General features: G+C 36.0%; 2 protein-coding genes across 4 annotated transcripts; both read left to right on the top strand.

The window, feature by feature from the left end:
- The first annotated feature begins 131 nt into the window (after positions 1–131).
- LOC102604673 (uncharacterized) lies at positions 132–7765 on the top strand. The gene is made up of 3 exons (XM_006360722.2): positions 132–402; positions 3633–4016; positions 6397–7765. Coding segments are annotated over exons 1-3 (1488 nt in total). The 5' UTR covers positions 132–401; the 3' UTR covers positions 7500–7765.
- A 2728-nt stretch (positions 7766–10493) lies between these two features.
- On the top strand, positions 10494–17124 carry LOC102604129 (protein OBERON 2-like). Of its 3 annotated transcripts, none has more exons than XM_006360721.2 (5): positions 10494–10700; positions 12691–13080; positions 13642–14189; positions 14302–14362; positions 16445–17124. In XM_006360721.2, exons 2-5 carry the CDS (start codon positions 12708–12710, stop codon positions 16861–16863), a joined length of 1401 nt encoding a protein of 466 aa, XP_006360783.1. In that variant the 5' UTR covers positions 10494–10700; positions 12691–12707; the 3' UTR covers positions 16864–17124. The 3 variants fall into 3 exon arrangements, with proteins under 3 accessions (XP_006360783.1, XP_015170469.1, XP_006360782.1); XM_015314983.1 differs by having other exon boundaries at positions 10494–10783; positions 14308–14362; XM_006360720.2 differs by having other exon boundaries at positions 10494–10783.
- Positions 17125–17494: the final 370 nt, after the last annotated feature.

The following is a 17494-nucleotide window of genomic DNA, read 5'->3' as shown; positions in this document are numbered from 1 at the left end:
AACCGCGATAACTATTTGAAATAACATTTCTATCTTGTTAAAATATTACATAGATCATATCGAAAATAAAATCTCGATCTCTTTGAGTCTTGAAATAAAGATACACCCTATACATCCAAGAGCCTATTAGAATTCCATTATTCTTGCCCTATGAGTATTTTTCATTTCTTGAATTTCTCAAATTCTCTTAACCCAATGGAATCAATGGACCATTAAGCATCTCTTTATCACTAATTACTGACAGTTTGACATAATTCATCAGTTCTACCCACTTAAACCTCTTTAATCTTGATCATCCACTTTTCAACCTCAAAAACCCCACTTCTCTTCATCTCTCTGCTGCTGCAGCAAAAACCCATTGTGGGTGTTCTTCGATTTGGTCTAAAGTTCTAACTTTCAACAGTAAGTTTTTCGTTTGTTCTCTGTTTTGATTTGATTTTAGCCTTTGTGATACCCCTGCTGGTTAAGTGAATGTTTATTTCGAAGTAAATTCAAGATTCACTTTTGTTTTTGGGCACATTTTAACAAAGATCAGAGATTTTAGTTAAGAAAAATGTAATTTTTTTTCATCTTTACCCCCATAAGATGAAAGAAAAAGAGATGGGGTTAGGTTGTTAGGTTGTCAGGGTCAAAATTTAGGAATGGAAGGTAGTAAACCTTGGTAAGGTGCTGATGCATTGGATAAGTGATTTATTGCTTTTAAGTAGAACTCCATTTTAGAAATGTTAGTAATAATCATGTTCAAACCCATAATTCTTCCATTTCTGGTCATGAAGTGGGAAGAGAACCATGAGGTCTTAGGTTCGAATCCCAGGTGGCCAGACTTGTTCGGTATGTGTGTTAACGGGAGGTAACAGCTACTGGTTGAATAATCAAGGCGTGCGCAAGCTGGACTGGACAACATTGTCCAAAAAAAGGATCTTTCATTTCTGGTCATGTTGCTGAAAGTGCAAGACAGAGGGGGAAGTGCAGGACGGGGGTGGGTGGTGAATTGTTTTCTTTTTATTATCTTCGTCAACTATCTTAGAGATGAGTCGATTGACACTGAAGGAGATACTAAATATTAAATACCAACTATAAAGGTAATGACAGGAAGTAGAATGACACCAGATGTTTTTATACTTGTTGGGATCCAATGTGGATCTTAGTCCAGTCCCCTCAGGTTGCAAGGGTGTTCTCTGTAAGCTCTTGGAGTTTGTCTTGTACAAGTCCTATGAAGTGTGATTCCCACGTCTTCACTCAATCTTTCTCACTCTTGATTGATACAATGTCTCACCAACAATGCTTTCCCTCTCCTCTTTTTGAATACACAGCTATTTTAAACAAGAAATATAATGTTGGTTAAGAGTAGAGCAAAGGTATTTGAGAAGGTTTAGACAAGTGTATATCTTCTTCATGTCTTGTTTTCTCCTTTTATAGTTTCTTGATCTAGCCTTTGAGGTCTTTGACAGAGATGGCAACCCCCAAGCTATGTTGCTCGGATCCTTCGAAAATGCCGATGGGTTGTGTGTCGGATACTCCAAAAGTAGTGCATTTTGGAGAATCCGATGCGGGTGTGGCAACAATTTTGGAGAGTCCGAGCAACACAACCCCCAAGAGAATTGATTCTTGGAAAGATACACAGATGATCCCTTTCCAAGAATAAGTTCAGAGCTTTTTCTTTATTCCGTCGTTGTAGTCTTCAAGAAGTCTTTAATAGCTTCTAGGGTTTCAGCGAGAAGTATGTGCATACTTGTTTCCATGGAAGACTCTTGATTGTTGCCTTGAGATCTTGAGCATTAATTGGCTCAGAATCTTCCTATTTAGTTCTGCTTGCTTGAAATCCTTTCTTCTTTATCAGATGTTGATTTATTCCTTTCCATACAGCTATATTTGTATATGGCTATTTTACTTGACTTCCTTTAAAAAAGCTTGTATGATAGGCTGCATATAGAAAACACTTACATTAAATTGTCATCATTAAAACTAAAGCCTAACAGTTGCGAACCACCTAACCCCATAGTTTACACTCACTTTTTTTTTTTTTTGATAACTGAGAAATCCGTCTGTGACCTGCCCTTTTGGGACCAATCACAGCCTTCTAAACTCGGTGGATAATGGGCCCGCCCCCTCTACCCCTTTCTCCACTTTAAAATACCGGGGCTTTGCTTTGCATGGTGTGGGGCTTGAACCTGCGACCTAAGCCACAAATCCTCCACCTTTTGCCACTCGAGCTAGGCCTTGGGGGCAGTTTACACTCACTTTTTTTTTTTGATAACTGAGAAATCCGTCTGTGACCTGCCCTTAGGACCAATCACAGCCTTCTAAACTCGGTGGATAATGGGCCCGCCCCCTCTACCCCTTTCTCCACTTTAAAATACCGGGGCTTTGCTTTGCATGGTGTGGGGCTTTAACTTGCGACCTAAGCCACAAATCCTCCTCCTTTTGCCACTTGAGCTAGGCCTTGGGGGCAGTTTACACTCACTTTTTCCACATTGAATGTACTGCTGTCTGAGTTTGGTGTTTAATAGTTAATACTAATTTTCATTTGAGAAAAAAAATAGTTTATCACATTATGGAGTGCAGTGATCTGTCATATTTGGAGAGTTAGAAACTGGAAATTGTTTAGGGGAATTATGTAAATACTGACATGGTAGTGATACAGGTTAAGAAAGAATTTGTTGAGAGATTAGATTTACTTTGGCTGTCTAAGAAATCTTAGAGATGCAGTAGATTGTTCAGAGATTCTTTGTGTAACTAGTTGCTTGTTGGAGGCCTAATACTCATAACACCCTTCCTAAGAGATATTTGGTGAAGTTTAAGTGTTATTTAGGTGTATTAGTTTATGTTGGTTAATGAGAATATTTACTGTTGTTACCAAAAAAAGTAGTTTATCTTTTGATACAATGCTTAAATATCTAGAAATTGCATATACTATACAAGACTATTAATTTGGAAAGGGTACATATATTCGGCACCTTTCCAGAAATCTAAATGCACAATGTAATGATAACACTGTTAATTGATCTGCCTTTAAAGTGTTAATTAGCAGAAAATATGTGATATTTGGTTTCATATTTTCTGTTTCAAGTCTCTAGTATCTCACTTGTGTACAAAATTCAAGCTGTGCAGTTCCTCTTGATTCTTGTCGATCTTTTTTAAGCAATGGACGAACTTCATTTGGTTCGTCATAACTATAGAGCAGTGTACTACACTGTACTTTGTTTTTTTTTGTATCAATTATAAGAATAAAATTAACAGTTTTTTTTTTCATAATCATGATTCTTCTCTCTTGGATGGCTTCTTGATTGCCAGGTGGTTTTACTTTTATAGTTGGCAACACACTGTATTAGAATAATGGGAGTGAGTCTGTGATGTTTCGCTTTATTACATTTTCTTCAGCATAGAAAGTTCTCCAGCTTCTATATCAGGATTCTTGAACATAATCTGTGTTGTGCATCTATTTCAAGTTACAAATGAAAGTGAACGAATTTGATAATTCAACACCTCATTATGCATTAATAAGAATGTGAAAGATTGTCATACATCAAATAGTTCAAAGCTCTTTCGAAGTCACGCTTTATATCCATAGATCTTTGTGCATCATACTAATAAAAAAACGAAATTAATTTAGCATGTTTTCATGTTTATAGTGGAAGGTGGTGAGAAGATTAGCACTTCAGAGGCAAACGATACCTGCATGACGGATGGTTTTCAACTCAGGCCTGTTGCATTGTTGGAGTCAGGAGAAGGCTTACCTTACGCTCCTGAAAATTGGCCAAATCCAGGTGATATTTGGACTTGGAAAGTTGGGAGAAGAGTGAAAGCTTCAGGATACTTTCAAGATAGGTACTTGATTGCTCCACCAAGACTTCAAGAAACCCCAAGAAAGAAAATGTGGTTTTTGAGTAAGCTATCTCTTAAAACTTATCTCAAAACAAACTACCCAGAAGCTGATACCAATGCATTTTTCTCGTCATTTGTTTGGGAAGTTCCAGCTGATTTCAATGCTTTTTTCACGTCGCCTGAGGGCAAAGGTTAGTAGGAGAACTATCAAATTTCTGACACTTCTTGATGAGATATTTGGACACTATCATGTATTATTAGTGTTTTCTGAGATATAATTTACTGTTGAGATACATAACCTCCCGTTCTATGATTACACAGTGCTGTCTCTTCTCTGTGTCTCTCTGTTTTGCTCTCTGTATAGGATCTTTAGACTTGAAAATTTGCAACCTTAAATAGCATAATAATTTTTACATCTGCTCCACTCTCTTGTCTAAGCATGGTGCAATTACTTAAATGTCTAGAGCTGCCTCAAATAGCATTATTATTGTTTCTCTTGGTTATAACTATTTACTTGCAGCACCCTCTTCGTTTTGAGTTGATTAGATTCTATCATACCTCTCTTTCAAAGCATCATACCTGAAACATTACTTGTTTTCTTTTTGGTGTTAATCTTATGCTGGATTTTTCTCGTCTCTCTCTATGCTTTTTCCTTGTTTGGAGACACCTGTAATCCTTTGTTTTGAAGATTGCAATATCCTGCAGGCATTTATTTTTAACACATTAGTAGAGGGTAGGACCAGGAATCTTCTCCACATCCTTGAGTTTCAACATGGAGCTCGTGTGATTTGATGAATTAAAAGTAGTTAATAAGCATCAAGTGCGTAGAAATACTTTTTAAGTTTCGCAACGTGATGCTTATTAAGGCCATTTGAGTTTTTTTAACAGAAAAAATGCTTATCACTTTTTTACTGGTTTGACCATCTTATAAGTTTATCCAAACAGCCTGCAATCGCTCTGTTCATGACTTTATAGGTGTAAATCCTATAAACATGAAGATGCACCCTTATGAATGGATCCCTTCCTATTCTTCTATTTCATCCCTCCTATTTCTCTATATATTTCTCTCCTTTTTCCCTTCTCCCCTTTGGTGTTCCATCAGTTCTGGTATTGGAGCTAAGGGTACAATTCATTACACTACACCCTTTACTTATAAAAGAACCCCTTCGTCTACTTTCCACAATTTTAATAATCCATATCATTTAACCAACATCTTTTTATCATTTCCATTTTTGGTACGCGGGATGCCTCTTTCAACAGAAGATTCAACTACTGCGTTCTGTTATTCAAGTCTTTTGGGAGTTACACTAGCAATCTCATTCATCAGTACCTAAATTTCTCCATCCGGAGGAGAATGATATATAGATCATGACAATGTTAGCTATCTTTATCTTATAGTTAGAAATAAGAATAAGATAATCTTGTCTTGAAGATATTTGATCAGATCTTAGATTTTAGATTTATCCAATTTTATCTTTTGAGCTAGAACTCTAGTTTTTCCAAGAGTTGCAACTCCCTATCCTATAGATATGACAGCATCCCGGGGAGAGCACTGTAAGTCAAAGTGAAGTGGGGGAAGATGGACCTTGGAGTAGAAACTTGGACAAGACGACAAGATAATTGAAGTGGTTGGAACTTGTTGGGGGTTCAACAATGTAATGGCACAACCAACTTGTCTTTCTTTTTTTTAAAAAAAAATTAGGGTCTTGATGACTTATGGGGGTTTCAAAATGGGTTTGGACAAACCAAAAGTGCTTATAAGTTGTAAAATCATAAGTGAGGAGTGATCAACTTATGTTATTTGGTTGATTTGGAATTATAAGCACTGTCAGTGTCAATACTAAAAAAACATAAAAACTGACCAACTCCGTCACTTTTTCAATGAATTTTTTAAAGGAAAATTGGTGGTCTTTTAGAAAAACCGACCCAAAAATGCGTCTAAACTATAAAAAGTTTTTTTAAAAAAAAAAAAAACTGACCAAGTCCCTCGGCTTTTAATTATTTTTTTTACGAAAATTGAGGGGTTCCTTCGGTTTTTTAAGTGCAAAACTGCAGTTGAGGAATATAAATTATAAACAGCGGAAGTATTTCATCAAAGTGCTTGTGTGGTCTAGTAGTAGAAATGTAGAATTGTTCAATGTCATAGCAAATACATGGGTTCAATTCCAAGTTGCTACATGTTTTTATCATTGCTCTTAAACAAAAAATAAATAAATTAACCTGGTTGTTTGTTTTGTTGCTGTTAAAGATGTTGATTTTGAAAACCTTCAGTCAATTTAGAAATATTAGGATCATATTAGTACATTAGAAACCAACTGAATAGCCTTTGAGAAGTTTACAGACTTGGTCTTCACTTTGTCATGATACTAACCACAAAGATCCAGTTCCAATTTTCTAGTCGAAAATTAGCAGAACAAAAAGTAGTTGCTTTCTGATATCCATGTTGATTGTTGCCTCGGTATTTGCTTGATGTTTAGTTTTAAGCCCTTTTTGTGGAACATGTTGAGGCACGTTTTAACTTATATATTATTCCTTGACATTTCTATTTTTACAATTCACATTCTTTTACAGCGGAACCTTTGCCTATTTCTCAATCACCTAATCCTGGAAATGCCCATAAAACTGGCCAATCACCCAACTCTGGAAAGGCCCGTAAAACTGGCAAATCAGCTAATTCTGGAAAGGTTCGTAAAACTGGTGAAGGAGGAGGAACTTCTTCACGGAAAAGGAAGCCCAATATGAAGCAGGAAGGAAGGTATTTATGGAAGAAAGTTAATTCGAACATCACCAATACCGAGGTTTCTAATGCACTCCTAGTTAAGGAAGAGAGCATAGAAAACAATGAAGCACCAAATAAAGTGCAAAGTTCTTTGTTTGAGAGTCCAGTGTCTGATGACAATGCAGCCATTTCTCCTCTAGCTTGCCACCAGGAACTAGAAACTCCTCTCAAGGATTCTCCTCTTGCAGTAACTCCAGAGGATTTCGATAACTACATTAGTTCACTTGATGACATTCTACATTTGCCTATTCACGGAAGTCCAAGCATTATCTCTGGCTCTTGCGGAGAAAAAGAAATGACTGGAGCTCGAAAGAAACTTGTTAACCTCCTACGTATTGGTTTTCCTGCTTTATTTACCTCTGACAGACTTACCGAAGTTGCAACCTTGTCTTTGGAGCTGCAGAATGAACCTAACCTCAGTGATAGAGAGCTTTCAATGCTGAAGCTAATCCAAGAAATCCCACTAGCCAGCAAAGATTTCCTAGAAGCTAAGCAAGTAACTAAACAAGGTGACAAATTCTTTGCTGACCTCGAGGCTAAAGTGACTCGTGTTTCTACGCTAAGGGATGATTACAATGCCTCAAAGAAAGAAATAGCTCTACTTGAGGTTGAAGATATGTCTACTTCCTCAGCTATACAAGAAATTGATGATAAGATTGCCATCTTGCAATCACGCCGAGCTGCATTAGCTAAGGTTTCCAACAGAACCAACAAGAAGATAGCTGAAGCGAAATCGAAACAAAGAATGGTGATGGACCATCTTCCTAAGATGGTAGACGAAATTCAGGTGGCTAACTCCGAAACCTCAGAATGGAAACTCAAGAAACAGAAATCGGCAGAGAAGGAAGTCGAGATATTGACCAAATTTGCTCCACTCAAGGGGTTCTCCATCTAATTGAACTTTCTGTTGTACATGTCTTCATGTTAGTTCAGTATCTGTTGCTATATTTGTGTTTTCAAGCCTCAGGAGTTTGATCTTCCCTTCTTTGCCATTAGGGATTTTCTTGTAGGTTATCTAGTTTTCATGAATCTCTGATCCAGAGAGAGGGGGGGATCTCTGATCCTTTATTTATTTAGAACTCTTTTTCTTTTCATCCTATGTAGAACTCTTTCAGTGTGATGTTTCTGCTGTTTTAATAAGATATGTTTAGGAGGAGTCAACTAGCCAGAAGTGAAAGGCAACTGACTTGCAATCAAAATGCCACAACAAAAACATCATTATTGTGCCTTCAGGAATGAGGTCTAGTGGTCAACGAAATGAGTTGATACCACAACAAAAACATCATTTTTGTGCCTCCAAGAGTGAGGTCTAGTGGTCAACGAAATGAGTTGAGGGTTACGAGGTTTTAGGTTCAACTTTTTGGGAAGGCAAAATTACTTGGTGATTTCTTTCTATTTGTCCAAATTTTGGTGGATAGAATCATCCAATACCTAAATTGAGGGGAAGTAACAAGTATGATATAGAATTAATTGAAGTGCACACAAATTAAATTGAGAATGTTAGTATTGTTATGTAACAAATCAAAATGTTTATCACCTCTAAGGTGGCTGTCTTCCTTTTATCTTTTCTTTTTTTATCACCAAAATTAAACTTATATTAAACTAGTAGGCATTATAAGTAGCAGGCAAAGGCCTAACGTGTTAGTCGTTAGACATTTGGTAAGAAAAACATCTTTTTAATATTTATGTTTGTCTTGTGGCTGAGCTCGTCATATTGGATTTGCTTAATACGAGTTATTTCTCCTATGTGATTTGTGAGCTATTGCACAAGAGTAGAGATTTTACCTTGTGCGCACTCAAAGAGTAGCGACTATGGTTTCCATATCATAAATATATACTCTCGCTTGATACTAAGTGTCGCAACTCTCGCTTAGGATCGTTTGATAGAATGTATTAGAAAAATAATTATATATTAATTTTATATATTATTAATATCTGATTTGTTACATTTTTTAATCTATATATGTTTATTTGATATTAAGATATGTATAACTACCGTGAAAATTTATGATATATTAATAATGTAATACACTAGCATAATTAAAAATACAGTTTAACTCTTATAACCTTTTTCATCATATTATAAAGAGTATTTTTGAAAAAAATTACATGTTATTTTTAATATTCAAATCAAATACTCAATAAAAAATAATTATAACACAATATTATATAAGGCTGTTCTAAATCGAACCGAAAAATGTTATTGATTGGTTCTCTTCTTTCTTTTTGATTTCAACTTTCCTTTTTTTTCCAGGGGTCCAGAAGGCTAAATGGTGGGGGAGAAGGAAACCGAACCTCTAATCAAAATGTACACATAAAGAATTCTCAACGTTGAGAGAGATTTGAGATTTCGTAAGTAACTCAGTGAGTGCTTTCTAAGAAGGGCTTGGAAGAAAAAAATGAAATAGGAACAACCGCGCTGGTCGTAATAGATTTGTTGATTTAGCGGTTTTGACAACTATTTTTACTTTTTTTATTATGAGGTTATTGGTTCTTAGCGGTTTGAGGTTTTTTTTAATGAGTTAACCAATAACCTAATAGTAAATTAATAAATTATATTCATACCATTCGGTATATAAAGTTGGCGGAATGACCTGAAAGACTCTTGTACTTGGCTCCGTTTGTCAGTTGAACCCTCATAATCATCACTTTGCCAACTAGACCTTTAAACCCATCAAAATATAATATTTTAAGCCCTTTTCTCCTCCGGTTAGTGAGCGTGTAATGGACACGATTACACGTGGAATTTCACATCATTTTTTAGTGCCACATGCAAAATTAAGTGCTAAAAAAATAAAATAAAAATCAAATAGATCAATTTTTTAATTTCTTAAACTTTTCAAATAGTCATCTTCTTCATATTTGGTCACAAATTGAGCACTAGATTCATACCCATTAGATCAAATTCTTCTTGATTTAACTTGTAAGTTCAACTACAAGTTCACCAACACAAACTCAATGAACCCCAATCAATTTTTTTTATTAATTTTACAAATTCACAAGATTTTAAACTTTTTCAAGCTTATCAATGGAGTTTTAAAATTTTCAATAGTCTCAATCATCCTTCACATTATCCACATCTCCTTGTTGAAACCATCTAATTAAAGAATGATACTAATATTTTTCAAACCTAAAAAACGAAAATTTTAGAGAAAGTTGAGGCTACTGATTTGTATATAAAAAATAAAAAAAAAGAGGTGGAGAAGAGGGAATGTGGGGCTGGAGAAAGAAGAAAGTTGAGGGTTGTGGTGAGGGGTAGAGGAGAGAGGGCTGGTGGAGAAGAAGAAAGGGTGGGTGTGGGTGAAGGAGGGTTGAAAAAGATGAATCTTATTTTTTAATTTTGTTAAATTGATTTTTTTAAAAAGTAAAATATTGTTTTAACTCACTTTCAAGCGCGTGTAATCACGCATATTTCCAACTCACCAATATTAATGTCACATAAGCTCGATCAATGGTCAGAAGAGTTTAAAATATTGTGTTCTGGTGAGTTTAAGGATTTGGTTGGCAAAGTGATGAGTAGAAGGGTCCAACTGACAAGCCAAGTACAGGGATCTCCCACGTCATTCCGCCTATAAAGTTCTTGACTTAGGGTTTAATTTAATACTTTTATTTTTTATTGTCTCAAACACTCGGTTATTCACAATGGGCTAATATTTACTTTTTGAGCAAAACGAAATCTGTCTATTCATGTGCATGATTCATTTGATTTGTTACTTTATTTTTAAGTGATCTTGAAGCCAATGTCTTAATGATTTTATAACGATTTACCATGTGTACGAAACGATAACCGATAAACTTCAAAATTAAACTAAACCGATCAATGCACAACCTTAGGTTTAAAGTTACTTTATACTCGATAATAAACACTATTCTTATACAACTTATCAAACCCACCCTTAGGTTTAAAGTTTTAACTTTTTACCCTTATATTCAGGAAAATTCCCAAATCTTGTCGGCGGGGAAGTAGTGGGCTGCTGAGACATCGCAAGCAATCGCCGGAAAACGCAGAAGAAGTGGCTGAGATATCACAAGTAGTCGCTGGAAAACGCAGAAGAAGTGGTTGAGATATCACAAGCAGTCACCGGAAAACGCAGAAGTACGGTTTCATTTCTTGAAATTCACACAACCTAGACATTTCTTCTTTCTGCGATTAGGGATTCTTTTACAAACAATCAAAAGGTACCTTTTTGTGTGTTACTAGTGTGCGTTTCTGAGATTGCTGTATTACCATGGTGTTTGATATACTACTGTCTATACTTGGAGCTCCCCTTCTTTTTTCTTTTGAATAATTGTGCACGTATGCGATTTGTCTCCCATTGTTTTTCTCGATTGTAGAACAGCATTTCTGAAATTCTTAAATGCAGTTACTTTTCAAGTATTGACTTGTGTTGCTGTGATCATTTGCACTCATTTGTCTTTAAAATTTGGATGAAAATTGTTGACAAGTGACTGATTAAATAAATTGAGTTGTGAACATACTTCATTTTTGTTGAAATGTTGTTGAAGTTGTGAACTTGTTTTTATCCGATTTTGTTAGAGGAATTTTGTTCATGTGTTGGTTAAAGTTTAAATAGATCTAGAAAATAGAACTAACAATCTAATAATCCAATATCAAATTACATTTGAAATGAATGGAGAAACTTAATATTGATATAACGAAAAATATCATGAACTAGGATTAGGGACATTGCTTACAAAAAATAAAACTTACATAGATAGTAATAGTGCAAATAGTTAAAGATAAGGATAAACTTTGTAAAGACTTGATCTTTCTAACTTTCTGGTACCATACCACCTTCATCTTCACCTTTTTCGGCCTCATCCTCGTTGAGACTTCTATCTGGATCAGTCCCCATTCTTGTCGAGGACCGAATGAATCATATTTTAGTCCCAAGTTTTCACACATTTCGAATTTCTCGACTATCATCAAACTTAGCACTTGTGTTGTTTCAACAATAATATGGCCCTTCACAATCCAATGTTTGTAATAAATATTTTGGAAGGCCATCAATTGTTGGATATACTGAATAAAAAAAAATCTCAATACAACTTTTCAGTTTCTAGTAGGCCCAACACCCTTCTTCATCTGCTTGAAAGAATTTAAGATTCTTTCAAAGCATGAAAGGTGACAAGTGTTCTTTTCAACTCTAAGATTTCTTTATACAAGGCTTGGATAACCGGTGGTTCATCTCGAAATCGACTGTTTTGAGAAGTTTCGTTAGTGCTTGATATAACAGCAGATTATGCCGGCGGCATAAGACTTCATAATGACACCTCTTCCAATATATGTCAATCCACTTAAGTTTTTCTCCGTAAATCTGTACATCTTCTGGCTTTGTAGAGTGTGCATTTCTATTCTTGTGGACAAGTTAGAGATGCCAATTTTGTGGAGATCCCTTGGCTTCAGTGTTATCAAAAGGAAAAAACTCAAGAAAGCTCTAAGGTTGTTGGGGTTTAAGCACAAAGCGCCGAAAAAGCGTGAGCTTTAATGAAAAAAGGTGCAAAGGGAGAAAAAGTACATATACATGTTCGGTCCAATACTAATAATTATAAGCATGAATGACAAATATATGAACAGAGAAAATGATTTTTTTTTCAAAAAAGTGAAATATAATTTGTTTGGTATCTCCCCTTCATAAGAAGTTCATTGGCAAGAAAAAGTACGCCTTAGAACCTTGATGATGCCACTGAAGCGCACATTAAGCGAGGCGAAGCGCTCATGACGTTTTGAGCCTCGCTTCAGCGCTTAACTGCACCTTTGACAACACTGCTTGGCTGGGACTATTCTTTTATCTATGTTCTTTGCTATTGTATTCTTTATTAAGTTCAATTATTAGCCAACTCTTTTTTGTACAGAGGTGCAAGTGTGCTATGACTTTTTAATCTTATGCTGTTTTTTATAATTTTAATCAATAGAATATAGGCCTGTTTTCTGATTTGGACTTGTGGTATGTCGTCTTCATTCTTCTATTATAAGGCTACAATCTACATAGTAATATGCATTTCTGTAAGATAGTAATTTAACAAACCTCTCCTTTTTGGGATTTTAAGTTGATATATATTCTTTTCTTCGGCTATCTACACAGTTAAAACATCTAGCTACATGTCATCCTACGAGGAACCTGTGGTGGTTGACAGTTCTGCTGAATGTAATGGAGATACACCTAGTACCAATAAAAATGGACTTCACCTTTATCCTGTTTCTGCCAATGATTCAGGCGAAGGTTTACCATATGCTCCTGCAGATTGGCCAAACCCAGGTGATAAATGGGCCTGGAAGGTGGGGAAAAGAATTGCATCTGCTGGCTACTTTCTTGATAGATATCTGTATCTTCCAAACCGTCTTCGTGGAAAGCGAAGTGTTTTCGCAAGTAGGCTTTCGGTTGAACAATATGTCAGGTCTGAGTTTCCAAGCACAGATATCAATGAATTCTTTGCCTCATTTAGTTGGAAGATTCCCTCAAAACTATTAAAAGGTTAGATTGGATACAACTTTTGTCATTTAGTACATTGAATTTTCTTCTATTTTGGTATTAGTGAGAAACTTTTGACATGGCTCACTCGGATGCAACACTTTCATGGAAAACGTGTGCAACTAGGAGCACCTTTCCGAAATTACTGATCTTAGGCTCTGGGCTCTGCATATGTAACTGACTTTGTTCCGTGCATGCTCTTTGCTGAGCTCTCTTTCACCATATTGGGGAACCTATTTATATATATATATATTTTTCAACTTTAACGCCATAACACAAATTTAAGAATACCTGGTTTTTTTTAGAGGTTATGTGTGAAAATGTATATATCAATGAAATAACTATCAATACTCCATGTGTTTCAATTTACGTAACGGTGTTTGTTTGGATACGGAGTTCAAGAAAGAAGGAAGAGGTTTGTAAAATTCTTATTTCGAGTGAGTTGTCTCTATGATTGTAAATTTGCTTGCTGTCAGTTGCTTGCAAATCTTTTAGTGTTTCTTGTTGTGCTTAAGCGAGTTACTTGTTACCTGATTTCACATTTGTCTTGTCTGATAATTGTAGGTGACTGGTATGCTGAGCTCACATCTTCAGGCATGAAATCTGATTCTCACTTAGGAACCATTAGTTGTAAGGCTGGTAATAGCTTGTGTGCGAGTGCGAGTTTAATAGAAGCAGGGAATCCTAGTCCAGAGACAATGTTTTGTGACATTTGTTGCAGTGAGCCTGGTTTTTGCCGAGATTGTTGTTGTATTCTTTGTTGTAAAACTATTAGTTCTGCTTATGGTGGGTATAGTTACATTAGGTGCGAAGCAACAGCTGATGGTGGTTACATTTGCGGACACATAGCCCATATAGACTGTGCTCTACGAGCTTATATGGCTGGGACAGTTGGAGGAAGCATTGGTCTGGATGCGGAGTATTGTTGTCGGCGCTGTGATTCAAGAACTGAATTGGTCTCACATGTCATGAAGCTTCTAAAAATTTGTGGATCAATTGATTCTCGTGATGACATCGAGAAGATTTTGAATGTTGGCTTTTGCATTCTACGTGGCTCACGGAAAACAAATTCAAAACAGTTGGTGCGTCACATTAAATCGGCCATGGCAAAGGTATAGCTGACTTAGAGGTAGATGAATGGTACTTTGTTTCCTCAAGGTATCTAGTGGTGCTTTTATGTGGTTTCCAATTTTCTGGAATGACCTCTATAATATCTTGTATCAGCTTCAGAAGGGTGCCTGCATTGGAGATGTGTTCAAAGAAGTAGAATTCATGGACGCCAATGGTACCTCCTGTCCTTTCAATTCTTATGTCACTGTTTCCCTTTGGCTCATGCATATACTTGGTCGAGAAATCTGCTTATGTGTGTAAAACCTTCTCGGGTCTTCAATTTGAATTTTTATAAATGCACGAATATATATGTATACGGACATGCATGCACTCTCTGTGTTAGCTATTTCTGTACTCTACATTTGTTCACAAATTCCAAAGGCATATCTTGCAACTGAAGCATAATATGAACAGAAAATTATCGACCAAGAGTCTTCTGCATGAAATCAATTTAGGAGAGCCTCTGAATCAGGCTGAAGAGGAATTATTTTGGGGTAGAAACCGTTTGTCAAGTCTATCCCGCTGCTTCTAACCAGATGAAGGAGATAGAATATGTCCATAAAATTTAGTATAACCACCCCAAACAGAAAGGCATCAATCTGTTAGGGACCAATCAAAAAGAATATAGTGATGCTGTATTAGTGAATTACAAGAGTAAATGGGAGGCACAATGTTGTGTACGACGTCATAGAATTCAACTTTTTACCTCCATAATATGATGCAGTGTAGGTTTTTGTGGTTCTCAGGTGAAACTGCTTAGGTATCTGGAGTAAGCTTCTAAGAATTAAGAAGGAAATCAAACTTGAGTCTCCCATTTATTAGCAATCCCAACTGTAAGAATGAGCATCAAGCACTAATAATATTAGATTTGTCATAGTAATAAAAAGAGTATGGTTCCAGCAAGGAGATCCGCAATGGTAACCATGAATGAACTTCATCAAGAAAAGTAAGGGTTATCTCACTCCAAGTTCTCCCCACTTCCTTAGGGACCTGACAGTCTTCTCAACTCACTAGGTGATATTCTTGGTAAAGCTTCAGGGTCATCAATAATATTCAATTCTCTCCTTTTTAAGCTATAAACATCTATTTATAGTCTAGGGTAGCTAAGCAAACACGTAGGTTAATACATGAAATGGGTCTCGAAACAAGATAATAAGAAGCTCTCCGGATTATGGGTGCAAGATATCCGGACCCATGAACTACTCAATGCAGACACTGGTGTGTGTGGTTGATGGTATGGTGTGCGGTCATAAGTTCACGAGTTATGGACATCCTGAATTGCTCTGAGGTTGGTTTCCAAATCCTTCCTCAAATGGACTTGGTTTCCATTTGGGACCTCCCATTGACACCCAATGTCTCTTGGCATGATATTGGTGGGAACCCATAGTCGTGCTCGTATTGACTATTTATTTTGTGCTTGAGATTTTTTTGTTGAGCTTGAAGTGCAACCATGTCTTAATGATGTTGGCGGTAGGTTGAATTTACTGGATTCTCTATTTTGTATTTCAGAATCCTAGGTCAGTTAATACGTCTAGATTCCTTTCAGTTCATCACATGCTTGGTTTCTGACGTCATTTAGGATGTTTTAGATCTTAAAAGATTGGAGCTTCCTATGGATCTGATTACTAGTTTTAGTGTCTTATTTAAACCAGTGAATTTTTATCAGTCAGATTCAGTGATTATTTTCTTATACTAGATAAATTTATTTCTGATATTTATAACTAACATATTAATTCATAACATTTTCTTGTTAATAAATAAATCCTGTTTTCAGTTATATTTACCATGTAGTGGTAGTGTGGTACCCTCACCAAAATGTTGCCTAATGGAAGCGACAATGCGTCCAACTACACCACACCTACTGCAGGTTTATCTGTATATTAGTTACTCTTAGGTTCTTCTTTACATTCTTCTAGTCCATCTTGATTTTACTCATTTTGTAGTAAGAACGATGTGCATGACTCACCGTTTAGGAGTCACGAGTACCTTCAAGGCCTTATTCTTCTGTTACAATGTACAGGAAGGAGTTTTGCGATGTGTGAAATATATTTTCATCTTAAATTTCCTTTTCTTTTCTGTATCTCTTGTATGTTTGTGTATATACTGATATTTATCTGATCATTATAAGAGCATATTTAGTCAATGCAGTAACTATGTTCAAGAGCTTTCTGTTTGAATATCTCTCTTCCTTGCAAAGCTTCATTCCATGTAATATCTCTTTAAAGCCTGAACGTACGCGACTTTCTTTTGATGATAGGAGGAACGCTTCATCATGGAGAGTCAATTCTTCGCGAAAGATCTTCACCACCAAAGATGACTTCAAATTTTGACCATCGAGTTGAATCCCTTAAGCTTGAGGATGAAATTGATCAAACTCTGCAGGCATTGAGGAAGTCACAAAACTTTGAGTACAGACTTGCTGAGGAAAGACTCCTTGTTCAAAAGAACTACATCATGAATCTATATGAACAGCTTGACAAGGAAAGATCTGATCTATCAAGCCATACAACGATGGTTGAAACAGATACCTTAGTTGATGCTGTTCTACAAAGAGTAGACCAAATAAAGCGAGAAGTATTGAAACTCAAGGACATGAAACAGGTACAAAATGGATTTGGAAGTACTTCTAAGACAATACTCAAGGACTACTTTGGTCTAGAAGCAGAATCTTCTTAAAGCAAAGCACTGCACTGTATCTTACAAAACATGTTTAGCAGTCTTATGCCAAAACTTTGCACATTGTATCTTACAGATACATGTTTGGCAGTCTTATGCCAAAGCTCCGCACATTGTATCTTACAACAAATACATGTCTGGCAGGTCTTATGCCAAAGTTTTGTTCCGAGCGGAGTATGTTGTTGTAAGTTGTAACTGTCGAATTAAGTCTTCTATATGTGAACATTTTCATGAAATCAGACTTATCTAGATTTTTCTGAAGTTGGAGTGCAAAATGAGCTTTTTTCTTTTGAAAAATAAGGTTCTTTCCCACCCAATTTCTCATATGAGAAGGGGAGCATTACCTTAGTGATATCTTAGCGCGACAAATTCATGTGCTTCTATTGTTGCATTATTTTGCTATCGTTATTGCTTCTTGTTTTTTGTTTACCTTCACGAAGTAGGGGTAAGGTCTGGGTAGACTGAGTCAAATACTATAAAATGTTTTTACAACCTTCACAATTTTGTAGGGAGTAAGGTATGCGTGCAGTGAGACAAATGAAAAGTTAATGTACAACAGTTTTTTAGAATCAAGAGAGAACAATTTATAAACGAGAAAACAGTCTTTTAAAAAACTGAAAAAAGTCAAATG

Source organism: Solanum tuberosum, unplaced genomic scaffold (assembly GCF_000226075.1).
Source record: "Solanum tuberosum cultivar DM 1-3 516 R44 unplaced genomic scaffold, SolTub_3.0 scf00334, whole genome shotgun sequence".
In the NCBI taxonomy this organism is placed as follows: Eukaryota; Viridiplantae; Streptophyta; class Magnoliopsida; order Solanales; family Solanaceae; genus Solanum; species Solanum tuberosum.
This window is presented reverse-complemented; position numbering and strand designations above follow the sequence as displayed.

Bases quoted from the DNA above. Each gene is read 5' to 3' on its own strand.
- LOC102604673 (XM_006360722.2), top strand. The intron at 4,017-6,396 runs GTTAGTAGGAGA...ATTCTTTTACAG, and splicing joins CACGTCGCCTGAGGGCAAAG to CGGAACCTTTGCCTATTTCT.
- LOC102604129 (XM_006360721.2), top strand. From the start codon at position 12,708: ATGTCATCCTACGAGGAACCTGTGGTGGTTGACAGTTCTGCTGAATGT. The intron at 13,081-13,641 runs GTTAGATTGGAT...TGATAATTGTAG, and splicing joins TCCCTCAAAACTATTAAAAG to GTGACTGGTATGCTGAGCTC. The intron at 14,190-14,301 runs GTATAGCTGACT...ATCTTGTATCAG, and splicing joins TTAAATCGGCCATGGCAAAG to CTTCAGAAGGGTGCCTGCAT.